This window comes from Patiria miniata, unplaced genomic scaffold, assembly GCF_015706575.1.
Source record: "Patiria miniata isolate m_02_andy unplaced genomic scaffold, ASM1570657v1 HiC_scaffold_29, whole genome shotgun sequence".
In the NCBI taxonomy this organism is placed as follows: domain Eukaryota; kingdom Metazoa; phylum Echinodermata; class Asteroidea; order Valvatida; family Asterinidae; genus Patiria; species Patiria miniata.
The window spans coordinates 7,015,728-7,041,967 of record NW_024037068.1 but is presented as its reverse complement, the minus strand read 5'-3'; the positions used below and the strand labels follow the sequence as shown (position 1 = coordinate 7,041,967).

General features: G+C 37.7%; 1 protein-coding gene across 1 annotated transcript; it reads left to right on the top strand.

The window, feature by feature from the left end:
• The first annotated feature begins 2,097 nt into the window (after window positions 1-2,097).
• On the top strand, window positions 2,098-2,619 carry LOC119735908 (phospholipase A and acyltransferase 2-like). Its single transcript, XM_038209856.1, has one exon. The coding sequence runs from the start codon at window positions 2,098-2,100 to the stop codon at window positions 2,617-2,619; it is 522 nt and encodes a 173-aa protein (XP_038065784.1).
• The last annotated feature ends 23,621 nt before the right edge of the window (window positions 2,620-26,240 follow it).

Here is a 26,240-nt window from a genome sequence, read left to right as displayed (position 1 = left end):
CAACGTGTTCTGGGACACTCGTTGAAGAAATCTCACACTTTCCCAGAGCCCATCTATGAAAATGGAGTGACCCAGCTAGACATTCTTCGCAACATGCTTTATTTGCCCCAAACCTGCATAAATCGAAATCGCCGCTGGGCCACATTCTTGATCTCGTTGACAGGTCACATGCATAAGTCACGCGTTCTAATTGGATTAGAAAACAATTAAGTCACTTGATTGCGCTGCCAGCACTCATGCACCAGTTGGTACATAATACCGCAAATTTCAATTGCATTATTTTGTCAAAATAACTGCTGGAAACTGATACCATCCACAAACATTTTTTTTAGATTCAGCGTGTCCAAAACTAAAGGATTGAGCAACTTATTTCTAATTCTAAGAGGGGTTCCACAAAATTAAAATATAATCGAGAACATAATAATTCTTGCCTACTAGTGCCTGCTGGCGAAGCTTGAGGTTGTTATGGTTAAACTCATTTTGCCAAAAGAAATATCGAAATGAAAGGGCTACTCAACGTACAAACGCAGAGGCCTGTATTAAGCCCGCCGAGCCAGGTTTTCAAAGGCTTGTTGCGCATGACCTACTACTTTCTGGCTCTTTTGTTATGGTTGGTTGTTATGTTAATGACGCAGGTGTTTTTCCCATTATGTAGTGGTTTTGACAAAAATTATACTGCGCATGTGCAGCAGGGATCCAGTGCATGGCCATAGATGTGACTAAGCTTCCAGGCCTGCACTGTTAAAAATTATGTTGGTTTACAAAGGCTTACTAGCACAAATCTCTGTAAAAATCACCGAAAAGGACATGATAATTTGTTGTTATTGCTGAAATACAGTAAAAAATGTTGGCGAACAAGTATTCTCAAAACTTTTTCTTCAGCATCCGTGTTAAGCACGTTGAAAACTGGCTCGTGCTGGATTTTGTTTTAATCGATGCTCAATATTGTTTGAAAACCCGAACATATAAACGAGTAATTAAATAAACAGATCTTGTCTTGAATTTGATTTGATCAATAAAAGAGGGCAATTATCAGACCTGACCTGCTTTGATCGGTGTGCGAAATATACAAATATTTGGGATGTGCTTGCGCGCGTTCTGGAGATAAAGAACGTACACATTCCAGTGCACACGGCTTCACGTTCATTCACACACACATATTATTGTCCAGCATTTTTTGCCCACTTTACGTCAAGGCTGCATGGTTCATTGTTTTGTCTAGATTAAAATGCTGCATGACCGTCACTTGGTTTGATACAGGCATTGAATTTTCCTTTTTTTCTGTTTTTATACAGCAATCTTATTCCACCATCATGGTTGAAAGTTACAAATAAATTATGCACTGGTACACTGCATGTCATGTTCTCCAACACAATCATAAACATAGAAGCAACTGTTCACCAACAGAGCTCATACTGTGCATTTTACAACAGTTCACATAAATTCACATAAACGGTTTTGTTGCGCCCTCTTCTGGCAACAAAGAAGCCATTGTACAATAACTTGGCCTTTGTAATAACAACTGACATAAGAATCTCTGTTAAATAAAATGATTTTTTTAACAGTGTGTATTTATGGGGCGGGGACCAGTCTAGCGAATTTAGATTGCCTTGTCGACCCAACTAAGCGTTTTGTAAAACGCTGATATATTGAACTCAGCCGTTGAAGCAGATCAGTAAAATGCGTCATATGCGCTGTTAACTGTTTGAATGAGTTGATCCAAAACATGCATTGCAAGTGGTTCCAATTGCGACTTCGACTATAAATGAAGCTTAAAAAAAACCGTAACCGTTTATAGCAATAAGTCTGAATTACAATGGGGTGATAAAAGGCATCTATTAATAGTCCCCCTTGCTGTGTAATCCTTTTGTATTGACAGCCGTACCGATTGAATCCTGATTGCAATTTCAACGAACAGTTTTATAATCTCCACACATTACGCTTATGTTTACATGTCTCCATCTTATTATTCTCTGCCCATCCCTCCTCTTTCCCTGTGCAAACTCCACACAGGAAAACCACCAAACAACGATAACACTGACCCGATGCACTACTGTCGTCAGTTTTACTTCATCTGAAGTTCGACAGGCAGGAGACATGGCAAGCTACAACAATTACGAGATTGTGAGTGACTGGTTTACCTCAGAGAATATTAACGACTTGGAATGCAAACTGTGCGTCGGTGATAGGCTGGAGTTCACCAGCCACCACACAGATGCACACTGGGGTATATACGTCGGTCAATACCAAGGTATAAGACACACTGTCATCCATTGTGGTTTATTAGAGAGAGAGGTAGTCTTGGCCAATCAAAAGCCCGAGATACGAGCTGACACAATTGGAAGGATTCTTGTCAGCTCTGGCAAGGTGAGGATCAACAACTCCAGTGACACTGACCAAACAGCTAACGATTCCCAACTCATCATGGAAATAGCCAAGAAAATGCACCTAGACAAAACGCCGAGTGATTACAACCTTCTCAGTGAGAACTGCGAGCACTTCGCAAATTATTGTAGATACGGTGCTCCCAGCATCGAGCAGGCTGCTTCAGCGGTGGGGACGTTTTGGAGTTTCCTCCGGTCAGTAATAGGTAAGTTAGACTTGAAAATGAGTCACTAGACAATACGTTTGTATATTCTTTGTCTGTACCCTACATCTACAAGGGTGTCTTTTATTGTGTTTATCATCATATGCTGGACTTTACATGTCTAACGCGACATGACTCAACCTCGTTCCCATGGTGTCGAGCAGGATACGCTCCAAACCACCACCTACTCTCACTTTTAGATCACTTACATGTTCACAGATGTAGGGCAAATATGCAAATTAGGAAAAGGCTAGGGTCTGACTATGAGTGATTGGTTTTGTATGCGTTGTCTTAACTGAAGATTTTGAAGATTTTGAAGAAAAACCGTTTTCGAGATAATCGCAAGAGAAGATTCTCCGTTTTTGAAAACTGCAAAAACTACTACATGTACTTTGCAACAACTTTATGCGATAAGGAAACATTGGCATAATTCTTTCAGTGGCGTATCCAGGGGGGGGGGGGGGGGGGGGGTGGCAGGAGGTACTTTGCGCCCCCCCCCCCCGACGGATTATTTTGACAATGATTTTTGGGCAGCACTGATTGAAATAAATTTTTCTAGAGTTTTCCTGACATTAATCCCACCAAAGAAAACCCGTTCAAAAACCATTACAATGAAAAGCATGCGTAATAATGGTCAGTTTCGAAGAGCACCCCCATTTGGAAGATGGATTCCAGCCCCCCCCCCCCCCCCCCCTGCTTTTGAAGTTTACGGAGGCCAAGTGTCCCCCCCCCCCCCCGGGCCCCAACAACAAAAGCTGTATACGCTGCTGATTTCTTTGATAGGTAAAATTAAATTCAGCCCAGTGGTTATAAATAACACAGCGGTTAAATAGCCAAAATAAACGGTAAAGACGCCCGTCCGTTTATGAAAACGAAAATCCCAGTTGACGCTGTTCACCAACCAGACATTCAGGGCAGAACCCCATAATCCCCCGGGATTGACGGATGCCTACTGGATACTTGGTTTTAAAACAAATTGGCAATTTTGACATGCCCGTCGTGAAAACGGTAAAGGTATGTGACATATTAAAAATTGCTCTACTGTGACGTGACATCAGATACATTTTTCACAATTTTCAAACATCTACAGGGTGAGTAAAAAAAAGCAGAAGCCAAACTCCATAAAAAAATATATTTCATATTTAAAAAAAATATGTATAAAGACCAAACGTCATAATGACTGGAAAGCCAATTTCATAAGCTACTTTTTGATGGACAAATTACTGAAATTGCTCAATCCGTTCAAAGAGTATTACCTTGTAAATGAAATACCCCTAAAACCTCTTTCGTCCAAAAATGCTATTTCAAGAATTGTCTTCAAACATCAGAATACTTTTTTTGTTAGTTAAGATGTGATTAGGGTTACGTACGAACAGGGACAGACATTTTGTAACAAAAAATATCCAGTCTTGTTGTATGTATACTTTCTGATTGAAACATATCAAATTAATCTTAACATCGACGTCGAGTTTTCTAGGTTTCGACTGATGGCACTCCTCTAGGGTACATCTTCTTAAATCAGACAAGATTAGGGGATCATTAAATGTTATGCTTATGTAGTAGTATGGTCGACCCTGGGACAATCCAAGGCTGGTGGTCCATCTACGATGAGGTGGATAGGGAGCCCGAAGAAACTTGGACGCAGCACTCTTATATACAATGCTTGATTAAATTTTATTCCATCGGATGTACGTCAATGATATACAATCCCAATAAAAAAAACCCTGTTAATAAAAGATAGAATAAACAATAAGCGTCAGTTGTTTGTCAAAAGTATACACTCAGTCTCACCAGTTTGTCGATTATACATTTTCCAAAAAAATAAACAATGTACAATACACTTTCAAATGGATGTGTGTATAACAGAGCTGTATAAATCCACCGCGCAATTTAGCTTGTTGGCTACTAAACGCGATGACATTGCCAAGTAAAACAGTGATAATACATGCAATACATGTACTCATGAATAATATAATTCCTATTTCCTCCTCAAAAAGGCTGGAAATTATGCAATATAAATCGACACCTAGAATTCACAAGCTTACCCTGATATAAGATGGGGTGGTGAATAATGGTGAATAATGTGACGAGTAGTGCTCAAGGTAGTATAGCTACAGTGTCCAATGAGGTTTAGACGGAGCCCATGACATAATATTATGAAGACACTGCTCGAAATCTATGAGTAGTCGGCAAGGTCTATAAAATGCAAGGTACATGTCAAATTCAACATGAGTGTATTTAAAAAATGACACTAATAACAATGCTCTATACACAAGTTTACAGTGGAGTGTGTAAAGCCCAATACAATAAAAGGGAAAAAGAGATTCACCCAATCTGTGTAATTAAGCGCCTAAAATAGTTAGTGAGCCTTGCCACACGCAGCGCAGTGCCCCAATAATACAGCGCCACCGCGCTGAAGCTAGCACGCGTTCAGTAACACACAGCGCAGTGCCCCAACAACACACGTACGTTGTACACACAACAGCAAGAAGCGACATTGTACATGTACAGTAACGACACATGGGCGCCATTGCGCAATACACTACATGCATATTATTATGACCCGCTGCGCGCCCACTGGCCAAAAGTTATAAACTTTGTTGCGAGTACAGCATCCCTAAAATCACACATATTCATGTCTATTGCCCCTATGAAAGTTATCTGCACATAATAATGCACCAGTTTAACATATTGAGACAATGAAACAATATCGAGAAGCAGTTGTAAAATGGACACATTTGAGGAGAGAAAGTCTCACCTGCGACAGCAAGAAGCACGCACGGCAAGAGGCCGCAACGACGTGCCTGGGTGAATCGGCCCGAAACGTAATTATTCCGCCATTCACAAAATATCCGTCGCCTATCGACTTTATCTCTCAGGTACTACCAATAAACACAAGTGTGTCTTTTGAATGATATAAACAAGCTTCTCGACAAAGTTTGTCCCTGGGAAGAATCCAATAATGCATTCTTAACCAATAACTTGGAACTAACTAGTGAGGCGTAGATATACGACCCCAGATAGGTGTCACAAATAACCTTGCCAGTCCCACTAATTAACCGGCTGACCTTGGGTGTGCTATTATAAAATGTCGTGCCCCTACACTTACTTTGTGAATTTATCTAAATTGTCTGTTCTTCGTTTCACACTTTTAGAAACGATATCCATCGTATTTTCTAAAACACAGATCCAGTTATATCCTTTGCAGGTGAGGATATTTGTCCAAAGCTTTGCAATGTTTACAGCAAAACTTGAAAGACCAAGATCCTAATTTTATTATCCAACATCAAAACGGTCTGCATACATATCACACATTTGGGCACATTAGTGTGGAATTGCCCATACATATATTGTTTAAAATTGTATTCGCAGTACTTCATATTTAGTCATTAAAAGTCTCCCTTTTCCTATATCTTCATTCTGCAGAAGAACATGAAAACAATACTCCCAATGAAGATAGTTCTGTGACAACTGGAAGTACTTCTTCTATAATGGAGTTACAAACTACACCAGAGGCAACTGGAAGTACTTCTTCTATAATGGAGTTACAAACTACACCAGAGGCAACTGGAAGTACTTCTTCTATAATGGAGTTACAAACTACACCAGAGGTATTCTCAGTTTTATCTTTACGACCAGTGCAATGTTCGACAAGGGTGGATCCAGACCAAATTTTCGGGGGGGGGGGGGGGGGGGGGCAAGAGAGCTACAGTATTAAGTACTATGTGTTATTTCAGCAAAACGTGAACAGTTCTCATAGGAATGTATGTGAATTGGTTTCGTTTTGCTGAAAGAACACTTCCCTTTTTCGTTATCCGTGGACAGAACTTTAAAAAGGTGGTTGTGTTTCAAACTCCACAACTTAAAAAGTACATGAGTAGATTGAATAATTATTGTACAAGAAGAATGCTAATTAATTGGATCTTTCATATACAAGATATTGAAAGTGCAACATGCAGAACATCATTACAAATTGGGCCTGCCATTTGGGTGTCCTCTTTATAACTCACCCTGCAAAGTATCATGCGTTATTGCTAAATTTCAATATTAAATGTATTATGTGTAGTTGATGGCTTGCGAGGGAGATCCAAGATGTTTCTATTTCTATCCTGAAAATGTCAGACAAAAAAGTGATAATAGGTACAAAATAGGGTGGTTTTTTGGTGTGTTTTTTTTTTTGGGGGGGGGGACATTTCGTCACCGACACTACGAACTGACACCCTCTGCATCACATGTGTAAAAAAAAAATTAAAAATGTAAAAATTCCTTCTTTTTTTGCCGATATTAGCAGTTTGTATCATGAAGTTTAACATGACGAAGTTAAAATTACTGAAATCATCTAAAACAAGCAAATTTTACTAATGAATTTTCGAGAAATTGGTAAATTCTGGTGTTTTTTGTTACCACGAAGTGACACTGCACAGGGTGTCAGTTCGTGAAAACAATAATTTACGTGTTTTCGGAGAGTGCGCGCACGCATGCGCAGTGGGTGCGCGCACTTTCCCAAAACACGTCAATTTATGTTTTCACGAACTGACACTCACTAACGCTATTGCATGCGCGCACTCTCCAAAAACACATACATTGTCGTTTTCACGAACTGACACCCGTCTAATTAATTAAATTGCTAATTAACTAAGCATATTTTCACAATAACGTATATAATTGAGTAGTTAAAGCATTTTCACGTTAAGTGATACTAAAACCTCTCAGATAGATGGATTATTTTACTGAGTAAATTGGTGTCAAACCTTTTAAAGCGTTTTTCTCCGATTTATATTTCTGCAACGCTGACCACCGGGTGTCAGTTCGTGGTGTCGGTGACGATTTGTCATTATGGCCCCCTGGATCCGCCAATGTGGTACGACCAAGTAAATTGATGTGGGTTTCTTTATAACAACGGAGTATTAATGTTTTGAGAAGAGACCATGCTCGTTGGCATTTAAGCCGCGGTGTGTATGACGTTTTGTTTATGAGACTGGCAACTTCATCTTCGGTCTGCCGAGCACTTTACTTGTGAGCAAAAGAATCCTTACTGTTGACAAAATAAGGTAACTAATTTTGGTGCATGTGAAATCATGTTAAAGCATCTCAGATAGTGATTTATTGATGATGTTTTTGATAACATCATGAATTTTTTTTCAGTTCCGCCGGGACACAAAGATACAGAGGCCACACGAAACGCGCCATCTCCAACTGGTGTTAGATGAAGTCCAGAAGCTAACAAAGGATTTATCTGCAATCGAGCGGTTGGATAGCAGACTCCAGTTACCCTACATCGCCATGGGTTACTTCAACGAGAAGGGTGGAAGCTTGTCCCTGGATGAGTATGGCGTGCACCTGACCATCCCGCGGGGTGCAATAGCTCCAGGCTCTCCTGATCCTCAACAAGTTTACATCTATGTAAACCCCAATGCACCACCGAATGAAGCGGTTGATCCTACAGAGGTCGCGCTTTCACCAAGTGTCAAGTGTGGTCCTGAAGGGTTGAGATTTGAGGAGAGCGTTGTGCTGTCCTTCCCTCACCACGCTGTTTTGAAAGGTCAAACATTTGACAAGTTAGTAGTCAGGATGCGCCATGATGACTCGCAAGAGCGGCAATGGGAAGATGGCAACCCTGCATTAGTCAAAGAAAAAGAGGTTTTCGTCCTGGTCGATCATTTCACCAACTTTTCTTTAGTTGGCACACCTAATCCCGGTAGCAGTAAGCGGCTTAAGGTTGGTGCCTTTGGAGGCGTCCTTGGCACGCAACAGCGTCAGTATGCATTTCGGGTCCATGTTTGGAACGACGAAAACAACGTTGAACAGGTATGTAAATATTTGAAAAGTTATGAAACATATTGTATTTGTGCTTACATCGGCATCGATGCTTTGTTCGACGTTGCATCACAATTGTAATATCACACAACTTTGTTCACTGAAAATTCCGAGACAAACCTTTCATCTGTGGACATTGTATGCACAAAGAACACACAAGGTGAAAAGTCAATTTGAATTTTGATCAATAATCACTGGATATGAAAGTACAAAGTTGCGACATAGAATCATGGACCATTCCTTGACCATCTATGCTGATAAACTGCAGCTACTGGCTCCCTGCTATGAACTGCCATACGCGCGGCCTATTGTAACCAGCTGGTCCCTTGACTAGTTATTCTTCATCTGACACATAGGGAGGTTTATCTTCTATTGTTCCCCAAAGTCTTTCGATCAAATCTGTAACTCAGCATTTTTATAACTGTATTCTTTATAAAGTATGTCATCAGACAGGAAGAGCGCATGAAGTCAGAGGTGTTCGACGCCTTCAGGAGTTTGCAGTTTTTCTTGGAAAGTGGGAACTTGGCTGTCAGAGTATCGGATCTTGACGCTGGTTGGAAAATCCGAGGACCCAGTGAACAGGTTGGTCGGAATACTCTGTTTCAATGCCTAAGATTCAACTTACATCGGTGATTGACAAATCCCGTCATAGAGTGTAGTATCAAAACACACACATTTTATGTATAATAACTGTGATGCCAAATGGCGCTTACAGGCCTTCATACATGTGTTACCATCATACCCCGTGTATATAAATATACAAAGCAAACAGAATACCTACAATTTGGCACACCTCCGATTTTTTTATGGGGGTCGATTTGCGTTTTCCGTTTTTTATTATCATGGTGGTAATTCATTCAATTCAATTCAACTTATTCTCATGTGAAACACGAAACTTGTCTCCTCGTTCTGCACATCCACCATAAAAACATATAAGTACATTTGTGAAAATAGACATAACAATATGAAAAACCTGACAAGAGTTCACGTAACCACAAATTAAACAAACAAATTTGGCCTTATTAAATAAATAAATGAATAAATTAAATAGCTGGATGGGTGGGGCTATATCGTCGCTGAGCCCATTTTTCGCTAAATTTAGTAGTTGATGGAATTATGTTCTTTGTGCTACTGTCTTTCTTAATATTAACAAAAAAAAATATCTGGTTTTTGCTAGACTTTGGAAATTAAAAAAAGTGACAGATCACAGAAAGTGGAAATTTGTTTTTCACGAAGCGGCACATTTGGATAAGTCACTTTGTTAAACCCCGTTGCCGCTTCATCCTGATCCCAAGAAGAGGCTCATATGGTTGTTTCAATAAACTGCATTTAGAGGTTTTTTCAGCGGTTTTTCAATATGGTCATGATTACCACATTTATATTGATTAAAATATTATCAATTTTTTTGTATTTTTTTTTCGAATAAAATTGTTCATTGAATTTCACACTTTGGAATAATTTTGTTCAAACTGAACTAATATACTTTGGCGAGGACGTCGTCACGATCCTCGACGCGCATGCATATACGAGATATGTCGCTATCAGCCACGAAGAAATCACTATTTTTTGGTCCCACGAAGTGACCTGTCGGAAAACGTCGCTGTGTGCGTGCATAAAAAAAGTAAAGTTAAACTTTCACGAAGTGACGTTTGATGCTGGGGATATTTTTAACCTAAATCTGCCGAGTTGTTTGCCTTGGGAACAAATTCATTTTATAATTCAACTATCAAGCTATTATATGTATAAATCCTCGGTCAATCAAAAACATTGATACATATGTGGAGGAAATAACTGATCCAAAATAGGCCCAACTTTAAACGCGTTTTTCTCGAAATGTGGCACATGAATTGCAAGGGAACAATGGCAAGCCGGGGGATATACGTGGGGATAACTAATCGTGGTTCGAGTTAAAATGCATTTTTATTTAAAAGGGCAACTCAGGACAGTTGAGGAATATTGTTATTGTCACATTGGTGTTCAGCATTGCTTTCGTCATATCCACGTATGTATTTTTAAGCAACGTCATCTGAAACGGAATTCTATGCCTGGTTTCCTAGATATGCCAATAATGTATTTTTCAATAGGCCATCGATAAGGAAAACATACGAGGCTTCACTGAGAACTCTGTAACGTTCAACCTGAAACGGAAGCCAAAAGGGGATTCAGAAGATGACGGGTTTTATTGCGTTGCTAACACTTACCAAACCGAAGTTGGGAATCCAAACGAAGTTCGTCTTCATATCTCTCCGAATTCAGTAAGTTATTGTTTAATTTCAGTTCCCAAAATGTTAACACCTGATGAAGGGCGAAATCGATTCAGAAATGGGACGATTCACAATACCGCTAATCATTCCCTAGAAGGCTCAAATCAAGAGAAACTCGAGCTGTAATTTGGGAAAAAGTCAAGTCGAGAAGAAAAACATTGCGTCGCCGCCATAGACTCCGCTACATATCGATCAAATGTGAGACTGCGAAATGTGAGCGTTGGTTTACATTTAGTTTTGGCGATGATTTGTACATGTGAAGCTCTGGTCCTCTTGGACTTACTGACTGACTGAATGAATTAGGCTGGTAAATGTTTCTCGCCTTCTATCACTTTTGAAATAGACTGGTTATCTATCGCAATGGCTTCTTTTCCTTCTGGGATTTAATTTGTTCAAGTCTCTCATTGACATGGCATGTTAATGCAAAAGTCATAAGACAAGTCTCCATCCAAAGGGCGAAAGTGATTTTTTTTTTCATAGCCATCATGTTGCAACCAAAGCTTAATTCTCAACCTTTTAAGCTTTTTGGTTTTCAAATACAAACTTTAGAGCGAAAACACAAAACCAACTTTTTTATATAGTTATGTTAATTATGTTTATATTAACTGCAGGAAAACTCTGCCAGTGGTCGTCAAGAACCGGTGAGTTCCCTCACTTTTACCAAGGCTAGTTTTTACCGGCATTTTTCGTGAGTTTGCTTTACTAATTGATTTTTTTGACGTGAAAACTAAACCACTCGGCATGTGATTACTTTAATGAGTTATTGTTTTATTTTCAGCCTGGTGTCCCGTCTACTGAAAAAAGAGGTCGCTGTACATGTACCCGAGTAAGTTTTCTGGCGATGTACACTTGTCATTTTAGCTAACCTTCTATCCAAGGAAAAGAAAAGACGTTTTTAAATGTTACCAGCTGAGGCATCATAGGAACACAACAATGCGAATTTAATTTGATCACATTATAATTATAAATTGAGTCTTAGTTAGACTGGTTTTCGATATATGCCAAATATTTTGTCAAGTAAAGAAATAAGAATGTAAGCCGATGAGTGTAATTTAATCACCCATGCTTTTGTTTCTTCAATGAGTTGCAGTACGTCATGCTCGAAGTTCATTGCCCACCCGTAAGATAAATTCAGTTGTCATAAAAGCCTTGCATTTCCGAAGATTATGTACACAAATTATGTGTCTTAGCAGTCTAAACAATTCAATTCAAAGCTCGGTCATCAGTAAAGCAGGACTCAATTTACAATTGAAAGTATATAGTGACAAGGAACAGGGAATGAACAATAACGAAAGATAACAAATAACAAATGTCTTTCTCACTTGGTTTGGGATTTTGATGGAGGACATGTATGTCGCAAAATATTACCTGCTTGGCAGAATGAACTGCCGTGATGTATTTAACATTCGCAAGGAGCCAAGATGCATTTAGGAAGCCCATTTTGTTTTATGTTTCTTTTTCTAAGGGAAAAGAGGCAGCTGCTCTTTGTGCCTACTGCAAGGTAAGATGATACACTGCAGAAAGTGCAGTGTTAAATTTACACTGTTGGTATCTATATAGGACCATTTGGTGTTAAATTTTACTGGAGTTGTCCTATATAGATACCGAATGGTGTTAAATTAACACTACAGTTTTTGCAGTGTACGACCAATGCTTGCATGAAATATGTTTCATTGGAAAGTTGGCACTTCTTAGAAACGAGACTCCTCATTGTATTTTAATCTCTCAGCCTTTTGCTACGTAACATGCAAAAAGTAGAATCACAGAAAAACATATCCTGTTAAAAAAAAATCCCAGTGAGAATTTAGACCTCACTTTTAGCTGCTATCTTAGAGTGAAATGCCCCTTGTTTTGCTGGGATATACATGAGCGATCATTTTGTGCATTCACTGTTACTTTATAACCTCTAAGAGGGCCGCTACATATTATTTTGTTCAACTATCTGCGACCCCGCCACTTACTGTGCATTAATTTGCCTTGGAAACTGCTCAAAATGTATGTGAAAAAAAAATCCTCGACATTGTAGCCTTTCTACAATTGTTTCAGATGTTAAATAGCAAGGGTCCACACTTTTCTGTTCAAAACAAATCACAGGTTCTTTCATTTTAGATTAATATGTTTTCTCCACTTATTTCATTCGAACAATATTTACCATAAGAGAGTCATGCAAACTTTATCATTTTTTTTTCTGTCAAAGCAAACGGGAATTGTTGCGCAGTTTATTTAGTTGTTTCTGTGACCCAGTAGAACAAAACGAGACTGTTCATGCTGCAAAAGTCACAGATATCACAAATCAAAATGCAACCTATAGAAAATTCCTCCTACTGTCGTTCTCATTTGGATTATCGTTTAAGTGATTGTAAAGACTGGGTATCATTTTAACTACTTCTTTTAACTAGTTGGTTAACTTATTTTTATACGGTTTTGGTATTTAGTAAAGCGCTTTGAGATCTTAATGTAAAACGCTATATTCAATTAATATTATTATATATCTATTATTAGAAAAATCCCTTTGAGCTGTTTCAGCCAACAAATCTTGATATTTAGACAAAAATTAACACTTCTATCACTTGTAAAATAGACTGGTTATCTATCGCAATGGCTTCTTTTCCTCCTGGGATTTAATTTGTTCAAGTCTTTCATTGATATGGCATGTTAATGCAAAAGTCATAAGACAAGTCTCCATCCAAAGGGCAAAAGTGAATTTTTTTTCATAGCTATCACGTTGCAACCAAAGCTTAATTTCAACCTCTTAAGCTTTTTGGTTTTCAAATACAAAGTTTCGAGCGAAAACACAAAACCAACTTTTTTATAGTTATGTTAATTATGTTTATATTAACTGCAGGAAAACTCTACCAGTGGTCGTCAAGAACCGGTGAGTTTCCTTACTTTTACCAAGGCTAGTTTTTACCGGCATTTTTTTTCGTGAGTTTGCTTTACTCTTTGATTTTTTTGACGTGAAAACTAAACCACTCGGCATGTGATTACTTTAATGAGTTATTGTTTTATTTTCAGCCTGGTGTCCCGTCTACTGAAGTTAGAGGGCGCTGTACATGTACCCGAGTAAGTTTTCTGGCGATGTACACTTGTCATTTTAGCTAACCTTCTATCCAAGGAAAAGAAGAGACGTTTTTAAATGTTACCAGCTGAGGCATCATAGGAACACAACAATGCGAATTTAATCTGATCACATTATAATTATAAATTGAGTCTTAGTTAGACTGGTTTTCGATATATGCCAAATATTTTGTCAAGTAAAGAAATAAGAATGTAAGCCGAAGAGTGTAATTTAATCACCCATGCTTTTGTTTCTTCAATGAGTTGCAGTACGTCATGCTCGAAGTTCATTGCCCACCCGTCAGATAAATTCAGTTGTCATAAAAGCCTTGCATTTCCGAAGATTATGTACACAAATTATGTGTCTTAGCAGTCTAAACAATTCAATTCAAAGTTCGGTCATCAGTAAAGCAGGACTCAATTTACAATTGAAAGTATATAGTGACAAGGAACAGGGAATGAACAATAACGAAAGATAACAAATAACAAATGTCTTTCTCACTTGGTTTGGGATTTTGATGGAGGACATGTATGTCGCAAAATATTACCTGCTTGGCAGAATGAACTGCCGTGATGTATTTAACATTCGCAAGGAGCCAAGACTTATTTATGAAGCCCATTTTGTTTTATGTTTCTTTTTCTCAGGGAGAAGGGGCAGCTGCTCTTTGTGCCCACTGCAAGGTAAGATGATACACTGCAGAATCTGCAGTGTTAAATTTACACCGTTGGTATCTATATAGGACCATCTGGTGTTAAATTTTACTGGTGTTGTCCTATATAGATACCGAATGGTGTTAAATTAACACTACAGATTTTGCAGTGTACGACCGATGCTTGCATAAAAATATGTTTCATTGGAAAGTTGGCACTTCTTAGAAACGAGACTCCTCATTGTATTTTAATCTCTCAGCCTTCTGCTACGTAAAATGCAAGAAGTAGAATCACAGAAAAACATCCTGTTAAAGAAAATCCCAGTGAGAATTTAGACCTCACTTTTAGCTGCTATCTTAGAGTGAAATGCCCCTTGTTTTGCTGGGATATACATGAGCGATCATTTTGTGCATTCACTGTTACTTTATAACCTCTAAGAGGGCCGCTACACATTATTTTGTTCAACTATCTGCGACCCCGCCACTTACTGTGCATTAATTTGCCTTGGAAACTGCTCAAAATGTATGTGGAAAAAAAATTCAGAGATTGTAGCCTTTCTCCAATTGTTTCAGATGTTAAATAGCAAGGGTCCACACTTTTCTATTCAAAACAAATCACAGGTTCTTTCATTTTAGATTAATATGTTTTCTCCACTTATTTCATTCGAACAATATTTACCATAAGAGAGTCATGCAAACTTTATCATTTTTTGTTCTGTTAAAGCAAACAGGAATTGTTGCGCAGTTTATTTAGTTATTTCTGTGACCCAGTAGAACAAAACGAGACTGTTCATGCTACAAAAGGCACAGATATCACAAATCAAAATGCAACCTATAGAAAATTCCTCCTACTGTTGTTCTCATTTGGATTATCGTTTAAGTGATTGTAAAGACTGGGTATCATTTTAACTACTTCTTTTAACTAGCTGGTTTACCTATTTTTTTACGGTTTTGGTATTTAGTAAAGCGTTTTGAGATCTTAATGTAAAACGCTATATTCAATTAATATTATTATATATCTATTATTAAAAAAATCCCTTTGAGCTGTTTCAGCCAACAAATCTTGATATTTAGACAAAAAATTACAAATCGTAGCAAATATGATTGAGCAAGACATCAAACCAACCTTTGAATAAGTAACCAAAATGAAAATTGATTTTTAAATTCCCTAGGCAGAGATTGGCAAAGAATGTTCAAAATTAGTTCACGGAGCCATAAAAGCACACGATTACGGTGGTTTGTCAACGACAGTGGTGTTGTCCTTATGTGTTTATCTGGACATCGATAACAGATGGTCTCGACTCCTCGAAAAGATGACCGATTTGGATGGCAGATATATCCAGGTTACCATCGAATCAGGAAGCATTCGCGCAAAAGACGTACTGAAACTCCATTTCAACAATTGCAGACGTAGTAACAAAACAGACGAGGAACCAATGGAGTTATTGGTACAGTTGCTGAATACGTCAGGCTTTGAAAGCGCTGTAGAGATCATAAGAAATAATCCCGGAAACGGAGATGGTGATGAATAAGTAGGTTACTGACAGAGGTGGCAGCAAGTCATTGTTTGCAAGTCCAAGTCAAGTCACAAGTCATTAGGTCCAGTCACAAGTCAAGTCACAAGTCAGTTGGTCTAAAAACAAGTCAAGTCACAAATAGCTTTGTCCAAGAACACGTCAAGTTGCACATTATTTTGTCCAGCTGTAATAAGCTAAAAGAACTTGGCGTCAACTTACGAGTTATTTTGAACATGCCTCCTTAATTCCCCTTTTTCAATGTGTTGCAATTACTATTCTTGTAGTTTATCACATATCTGTCGGGTATTAGCCCTTTGTATACTTTAATAAATTTACTTTACATTGTAGAAATAAATGTTGAGATGACATGAAAAAAAAGACTTTGTATTGTTATCATGGAGCTTTACATGCAGACATGCCCGATCTAGAATTAGGGGAAATATACATTCTGTCTAGGGCAGATTTTCAAGTACTAGAGGCTAGAAGTTATTTAGATAGCGTCTAGCGTCTGACTTGGGTTGGTAACAAGTCATCCCAATTTTGCAATCCCAAGTCAAGTCACAAGTCATTGTTTGCAAGTCCAAGTCAAGTCACAAGTCAGAGCTGGTATTTACAAGTCAAGTCACAAGTCACAAAAAAAAGCGACTCGAGTCCGACTGGAGTCCAAGTCACATGACTCGAGTCAGCAACTCTGGTTACTGAACGACTCAGTCCAACCAGCAGCACATTTCAGTATGAAAATGTTCGGCATTATTGCTAATTCTACTGTCTATTTTGCCAAATGTTACATATTAGTCAATTCTCTAAATCATTACCAGTAGAACGTAGTTATAAAAATCGAGTGATTTAAGTATTTCCTTTTTGTAAATGTTCAGCTTAAGTTGCGTATGATTTGATGTATGATATTAGGCGTACATTAATTTGTAAATATTGTCAGGTTGACATTATGCATAATAGGATATCATCAATTAAATGGTCATTTGATAGGATAAAGTTATGACGGATAAACTCAAGTTGCTGAACATGGAGGTGATTTAAAATTGTTCAAACAGAATTCAGGGTATTTTGTCAAATAAGACGTGGGTTCACACGCTTGTTATCAGTGGATTAGCATGTAGTCAAGTTACTCCAAAAAAGTGAGACCCTTGTGTCTTAAAATGAATATGAGCAATATTTTGAAAGATTAGCTAAAGCCGTCAGATAAATTTTGTATGAAAGATAATGATCGACTTAACCTTACAAGACATAATAGAGGTTTGCTATATTTGTTGTATAAATGTATTAATGGAATGAATAGTGCCTTAATCACTTAGTCTTAGAAATGACCTATCGACGTGGCTTTCTTGTATTTTTCCAATGTAAAAATCCAAGGTGGTGAGAAATATTGTCAAAATCCTGAGAAATGTTCGTGTTTATACTGAATAGCCAATTGATTATGTGGGTCCGAGCTATTACTACATTATTCGATTACCGGTAACTATTTTACTAACAGTACTATTGAGATGTTGTAGGCGTTTACTACGATTAAGAAACTGTATTAGGTTGTCGTGAACTGAAAAAGGTAATTATTATTTTATAAATCATCAATGCATGGTAGAAAGTTTTGTACTCGGCAACATTCGTGCACCGTTTTCATGCAGCTGCCAGATTTGATTGAACAGATTGATTGATGCATTTGATGTTTTTCCAGACACGTTTACATTGTAGAGTAAACCAACTATTTACACAATTGCGCAGTCGTATTTAAGTTGAATATTTAAATGTCAAATGTTGATTATTTGTTAGGACGACGTTTTAATTTGAATAGCTTTAAGAGTGTGTCTTAGAAAATTAAAATTCGATCTGAACTTATTCAGGGTGGCCCATAAAAGAACCGGAACGGCATACTTCCACTACTTTGAGACTCAAACCACTTGAAGAAATATGATACCAAAATCTCCCGATTTTGTCCAGTAGTTTTTGCTGCAGAACCTATTGGTTGAAGCATACAACTGATTATGTGGGTATTACTACATAACAATACCTCTATCCAATGATTCAGTAATTCATCGGGACAAAATGGCTTCCAACTTTGATCCAGAATAGGCTACAGAACAAAACCTACTGGACAGAATTGGGCGATCTTGGTATCATTTTTCTTGTACTAGAGTTCCCTATGCATTGGTATATAGATTGTTTGAGTCTCAGGGTAGCGTAAGCACGCCGTTCTGTTGTTTGGGTTTTTTTTCCCCACACTGTATAGTTAATTTGGTGAAAGGGTAATATATATAGTCGCTGTAATTAGCTGATACATAATGTATATGTTGCAACGTACGTGAAATAAATGTAAAGGTTCACTCGAGTTTTTCTCAGAAAGTATAAAGTATCTCTTTCATCATAAAATCACAGCGTAAGGTGAAATTCAGTTTGTTTTAAAATTGAATTCTAAGATGCATATCGATTAGAAATACGGAGAGCCTGTTAATATGTTGCGCATTTCAATATTGGGTAAAAAAAGTGTTCTTAATAGCTAACATTTCTAACAAGATCGCTGCGTTTAAATTTGAAACTGAACTACAAGAGAAATATGTTGTATATTATTCTAAGTACATGTGCCATATGTTTTGAAATGACATGCGAAGGAATATGGTTTCTTTGATTTTTCTTAAGTGATTGATGGTGAATTATTTTATTTCTCTAACTCCCTCGTTTAATTGATCTATTGCTTCTTATCAATATATAAAGACTGGATTTAAGTTTTGAGTAGTAGTGAGTGTATTGCAAATTTATTAACAAAAATACTTGTACGCTTCAAGACATGTCTTTTGAATCTTTAACGAGATCATTGATTGTGTATATACAAATAGTCAAGTTGAACAGAAATCAACCCATCAAACCTGAACACCATGTTTTGTTGGAATTTGTCAGTTTGGGTACAGTTCCCCCGAAACTTACAGTCTATTACATTGGGTTGGCACACCTCCAGAAAGAAAGTCAGAAATATGTGTGTGCATTTTCCCATTATGGTGTTGGAATTCGCCAGGATAGGTGTAGTTTCTAGTGATCATGCTTACCTAGGGAGTTAGGGTAAAAGGGCAACTTAAAAAGACTAAAGCTCGTCAAATTGTTCTCATTGTTGGAACGAGATAAAATGTAGTTAGGCTTTAACCAATTTTTTATTCAGGTTTGAGTTATCTACATATCGTTTACGTGAATTAACTGTTTTAGGTACGGAATGAAAATGTGTTTTTTCAAGATTGTTTTAAACATGAATATTTGGCTGAAATGAGTAATTATTTTGTAATATATTTTACGTCTTGTTCAATCAATTGACTGATCCTTCGTTATAGAAAAAGCTTGCATTCAGTTTTTACTTATCGATTTTAATAATGCCAAAAATGGTACTGCCAAAAATGGTTAACAGTTTTGCCAATTTGCAACGTTATTATACAAGTAGTTTTCATTTTTTTTATTGTGTTTATGAATCTGCTGCGTTTTACAATGTTTGAACCTCATATACAAATTGATGCCTTAATAATGATGCTATGTAAATTTTGAGTCTGTTTTAGAAAACATAATACATTATTATAACTATAATTATAAATGTAATTTTTTTTAAAGCAGTCCATAATGAAACTGCACTTGAAATTGGAAGAATGTATTGCAATCTCACACTGTTATAGACTGCTAATTTAAAGGCATTCCTATTAAAATACAATGCTATAGAATTATCACAGCTGAATGTTCACATTGCATACATTCGTGCTTAATTAGTAGGTGTTTGCAAAGACAAAAGTCTAAAAAAAAAATTCGAATAGAATTTCACTTTCCTAAAACCATTCAGTACTTTGATTTAATCCAATGTGTGTTTTTTTTGTTATTGGCTTAGATTCTAAGGTCACATGAAAAATATTTCAAGAAGTATTAAATACATCAACAATTTTACAAAATTGTACCTCAAATCGCTACTTGTCCGGAGTAATGATCTCTTTATATTTACTATTCTTTATATTTACTATTTACTATTTGTCAAATTAAAATTGTCATTGATTTTGAGATCAGACTAAATCTGCTTGTCTGTTATGATCATTTTATTCGTTCGATGTGTCCAGTTGTTTTTATTGGCAAATTGTATATACAATATATCAATTTTATGTGTGTTTGTATAATGCTTATAATTTTGTGTATGTATTTTTTAGATGCTTTAGATGTATATGACTTGTCTCTTCCCATATGATTCCTTACTGTACAAATTTCAGTTTTTCTTTTTTTTTAAAGGGGGTGCATATATATTTTTTCCTAAGTGATATCTGTCATATGTAGTTGGTTTCATCACTAGCATTTTGCTTGTCCTGATATATTTTCAATTCTTTCGGTCAATGTCTCTATGGGTTGGTAATTTGTATGTGTATAATATTTGTATGTGTATATAATGTGTGTATTTGTTGGATACTTTTATATTTTTTGGATTGTGCGTTTATTAAGTTTTTCTATTTACTATTTTCATCTTTGACATTTTCATTCCTTGTATCGACTTTTCCGCACATTTTAACGTTACAGTTACTTCTTTTATATATATAATGCTATAGTATTTGTTATTTTTTAAACTTGTGAAACGCCTTGAGCGTCTTTTTTAGACGGATTTTGGCGCTGTATAAATGTTCTCTATTATATTATTATTATTATACTATTCTACATGTAGAAAGAGCATGAAACTGATGTTCATTTGGATTTACTTTTATTTGTGTTCTCATTTTGAAGAAGCTACTTTAATATTAATGATTGGTTTGGTTTATTTGGTGACAGCAGAACCGTTTGATTACTGGCATAAGAAAAATGTCTGGAACATGATAGAGCATATCAAATACTCAGGCTTGTCAATCGCATTGTGAAATGGTATTTACTCAGATTTCAATAATGTTGCTTTCTGTATCGAAAATTAAAAAAACAACGCTTTTCTCTCACATTTGTTTTGAACTGCATTTTCATTTTATTCGATTCTCAATTTTTGCCTATCGTTAATTGCAAGCTATGGAATGACACGGTGACTGTCACGTCACAGCAAAGTCATTCACATTAAGAACGACAGACAAAGATCAGCTTATAGTGCAACAAAGAAGACATAGGCCTAATTCATGTTCCATGTCACAGATGGACTGTGGTATGTTTCAAGGAATTAAGCCTTGCTTGTGGAGATAGTATTATTTACGTTATCTGACCTACAAAATAGATACCGTTAATTTGATTTTCAGCCAATATTTTACTCAATTTCAGCCAATATTACAGTTCATTTTGAATAATTATGATGGCTTGAAAATCAACTGCGATCATTACTGCTTATCAAAAACCCATCGGTCAACATAAGCTGCAATATTTGCTGAGATATTTTCTAAAAATCAAATTTCTGATAAATCGGCACTTTAAAATTTACATATTTACCTGCCAAGGACACAAATGTTATAAAAAGTTACTTCGTGAATGGTCTGCTGCTGATCCCTGACCCTCAAAACATGGGTTTAGACACCATACTTGTGAAGTTATGTGCTATATTATCGGAGATATGCCAAAAACATGATTTTCCGGTATTGAGCGGCACTAATTTGCATATTCCTATGTCACAGACACGTGTGGTCACTTCTAAAATTGTTTTATTGTTATCTCTGACCTTGAAAACATGGGTTTAGACACCTAATTCGTTCAGTTGTCTGCAATATTGGCCAAGATATAGTGAGAAATAGATTTTTCGGCAATGGCGGCACTAATTTGCATAAAAACAATACTTTTTTAAGTTAATTTTTTTAACACAGCAAATCGTTTTCTCCGTATTTTTTTTCTGATGAGATGTTGATTAGAAGTTGATTTCCAAGGATGCACAGTACCCCCTTTTTCCCAACTAACTAATAAGACTGGAACAAAATTACACCCGCCTTATTTCACAAGTAGTAATTATAAAACCAGGTGTGTTTTTTTTAAATTGCCGCAAAGATGCACGACAATAACTATAGTTGTGACATTCTGACAGTACAATATACTCTGCAAAGACTAGCAATTCTAGTAAAGCTAGTACAGACTAAATGAATCTTAGGGTGTCTCGGTAGTCGACTGCTGCATTTTTGGGGCCAAGGGAAGGCTTAATTAAGCAAGTCTGGTTTACAGTTGACAGTGAGCCAGTCAGACAGATAGGGGACTGAAGCCAAGGCCAAGTTCGGGCAAGGACCATTAGTCGACTAGTGGTTGATTTGTGACGTACCTTACGCCTGCGCACTGATATCAACGTGCGAACGTCTCTAGTCAAACGCTGGTCAAAATGTCATCGCAAAACTAATGGATCCTGGCTCTCTGCTAGCGTTATGAATGCGCGCGGCTATTGGTTACCAGCGAAGCAACCAACCCCGGTAGGCTGGTTCCAAATAGTCGACTAGCGTAGTCAACCATCGTCGACTAGACAGAGTTCGGGCAAACGTTAGTTAACCATTGGTCAACTATAGTCCTTGCGCGAACTAATTGGCCCTAGCTGTCTGGGACCAGCAAAAAGTACAGAAATTCACCGTTTACTATATAACATGAGTATAAGTCTACTTTATGACTCCTCCGCATAGCCCATGAGGTGTGGTACAAATACTGGACTTTCTTCGCATTGGGAGCCACACAGCGGTCCAATGCTAAATGTGGGGAAAAGCTGATTCGGAGGAAACGAGATCGGGACTGGGTTTTTTTCCAGTTGATATTCACTGTGGATGAGTTTTTTTCCCAGATGTAATAATAGCCATGATAAATTGAATTCTGTTTCTGTGGGTATTTAGTTAGCCAGTAATTTCCAGACACAATTTGCAGCAAGTTTGTCGAAACAGATATTTCTCTGGCTCCAAGGTCGTGTGCATACGACATTTTTATATTTCCTGGTAAGTAACCTGGTAAAAATGTCGAGTGAAAAAGCATTGCAAATATTGGTTTCCTCCTAATCAAATTTCCCCCACATTTAGCATAGGACCGCTGTGTGGCTCACAACACAGAGGAAGTCCAGTATTTGGGCAACATGCAAGGGGTTTTACTCTTCCCTATGCGATATTGAATTATTTGACTCACTGGCGATGTCAAAAACTATATAATAGTAATGTCTCAGGAAGTTGAAGGTTTGTTTGTTATTAATACCTGGTAATTATTGAACAGAAAGACAATGAACCCCCCTCCAAAAAAATGATGTCTAATTCAATCGTGGGATGCAAAATAAATGGATGCACAACGAGGTATTATTTCGCAGGGCGCAAACAGAAAAAAAAACAAGTACGAAAACCTTTATTTTCTACCCAAAATGCTGTCAAATATAACAAAACTTTTGGTATTGGAATTGACAGATGTTTACTGTAGTTAAAGAATACTGTAACAATATAAATAGAGGGATGCAACTCACCATTGAGTAGCTGCAGTCCAGCAGATATCACTGCGGTAGTGCCGTCGAACAACCACCCGCGTATTCACATAGCAAAATACGGATACTCTCCAAAATAACGTTCGTTAAAATCCTTGATTCCTAGGATGTCCTTTGATATGCAGAACCCAAGCTTTCACAAGTCACTTCAAGGTTCGAATCATATTAACAATTCAAACTCCAATCTTGTGCTTACACGTGTGTGTGTGACTCTGTATCCTACACAACCAGACAACGGCAGAAGTTGTGCGAACTTTTGACAGCTGGCGCGCGCGCGCTGAATTAGCATAACAATAAAGGGTTCGTATGGCGGGCGAAAGAGACAAAAATGCCCCCATATTGTGTGGACAATCAGTTGAATGGAGCTTTAATATTCGTGACTCTCACGCCAAGTAAGGGTTTTCAGCTTTCATTATTCACGTGCACACTTTGAGTTTGGGTCCGAGCTTCAGAATTGTTGATATATCCTATCAAATATAATGATACATTATCGGTCCCAAAACAAAACAATTTTCAACTGTGTTCAGGCAATATTTAAAGCGGTTTTGGTGTGCCCACTTGTTTAATTAGTGAGTTAAAATCATATTGTTCCAAAAAAACTGGCCGATCACTACCATAGAACATTAGTATTACTGTGGTGGTCTACCCTACTATAATTCTAGGGCTTATGGAACGCCAAAGAGGCATTTAATGGGATCATCGAATCGGTGATGCATATTCACGATCGGTGATGGACTTCTGCGACCGGTGATCAACTTTTACTGGTGATGCATATTCACGAGCACAATAGTGTGACGTCATAGGAATGGTTTAAGAGCAGGAGAGAGGTTCGACCCCCCCCCAGCCCCCCCCCCCCCCCTGGATCCGTGACCGCATGTCACTGACAGTAAAAGGCAAGTCTGTAAGAGCCCCATGTTATGGAATTTTTAAATTCAATCGTTATTAAAGGTACATTCGGGTGTTCCACTTGACTTTGTTTTTCTATTTCGTGTTTCTAGTTTTAAGGGTGAGGGGCTTTGTTTTCTTGCGTTTTCCTATTTTGCGAAACATTTGGGGAATGTTCACAATAAGAAACGATATTATTTTTAAACATGTAATAAACATATTACATTGTACACTTTAATTTTTGCCCGGTACAATATTGCATACTGTGTTTATTATTTCAATTGGAAATTGCGACATTAAAAATGGCATTGTCATATTGATCGAACAAAACTTCGTTTTGATTGTAGTCAATTATTAAAAATTCATTGATTTATTACAAGACCTTTGCTTTGTTTTTAATACTAGAGAAGGCCTGCCGAGCAGATGTAAATATCAAACTAATTAATCCAAAGTGTTAACAAATAAAGGCTTTTAAAAAAAAAATCAAAAAGTTATGTGCTAGCCAGGCATTCAGGGATTGGATGGGCCATAACGATGCCCCATCACAATCCCTTATAGGGCCCTTCTGGGATCTCGGGGGTCCCGGCCAATACACACTTCCTTCCCTGTCCATCCATGTAACCCCGGAGGGCCAGTCACCATGTAAAAGCAAAGAGCTAAGGGAGGAACAGGGCGGCACCCTAAGCCCTGATCCTCCGAGTGGACCACATGCCCTGAACCTGTACGAAGGTGCCAACCTGGAACTCGCGGACAGTACCAGCCGCAGTGCTTACCGATTAAGCTAAGGTACAGTTGGTATTTTACGACGGGAAATTAAACATCTTATAATGACTGAATAGAACGCGAGCGGTGAAAAGCAAAAAAGACACAGACGGGATTCGACCCCGGAGTCCGCGATTCGTGGACGACGAATCTAACCACTAGGCCATCAGGCCTCCTTAGAATTCTCCTCAAAAACAATTTGTCTTAATAAAAGGCGGAGAAACCTGGAACATTGCTGTGTGCATCTGTTTTGGCTCCATGGACGAACAGAATTGAAGTCTATTATTTCGGGCAATAACGAGTCAACTGTTTTCATTTGTTTGGAAACTAATGTATACGGCAGCTTCGTTAGTCGTAGACCATACGTGTGCTAAATATACTTATCGTTACGCAACAATGAACGCTATTGTCATGTGGGCTTTTTGAAACAGGCATCGGGTGCGTTCAGGGGCCCGGATCCAGGAATATTGGTGCGGGTGGGGGATCAGGCCCGGTAGATTTTATATCCGATCTTATCATTATTATAATTTTTAGCCAATTCATAGTCAGGGGAGGGGGTTCCGACCCCCTTCTGGATCCGCGCCTGACTTCTACTCTTTGTATTTGGACAGATACAGATTCTAAAATCCGTCACTGACCCGATTGGATTGTCCTTTGGACTTCAAAATATCTTTAGGGTTGCAGACCAGTAAATGAATTGCCATAGACCCCAATGATAAATGCCCCCACTTCAAAAATTCTGGAAAAATACTTACAACTCTCCAAGGTATTCCAGGCACACATCAAATTAAAGCTATTTTCATCATCTTTCATTTTTTTTTCAATTTTCTTTTTTTTAGGGGGGTAACTAATTACTTTTAGGAGAAATTGCCATCCATCACCCCTTAAAATGGTCCTGAAGCCCATCGCCATTTTGAAAAAACGACGCCAACACTCCATTGCAGAATAGCGGAGCGCTTTTATGGCTCCAATTTCATCCAAATTGCACGTGCCTACAACTACAAGCTCACAGTCCTGTACACGGCTACCACCCATATTTCTTTGTAAGAGAGGCTTAAAATATGTCATTTGTCTGTTTCGCGAACATATTGTTTTATAATACCACGCAAAAACTTGGATTAATATTCTAATTTTGTTTGGACAATGAAACTTCGAAAATGATTTGCGGGCGCGGCCAAATAAGTGAAACCACATGGATAATGAAGCCGTGATTTGAGAAACGGTAACCTTCAATCAGCACTGCGCAGACGCAGTGGCCCGCTCAAGGCGCGCCAAAAATGAAGAACTGCCGCG

Coding starts and splice junctions, on each gene's coding strand:
- LOC119735908 (XM_038209856.1), top strand. CDS start 2,098: ATGGCAAGCTACAACAATTACGAGATTGTGAGTGACTGGTTTACCTCA.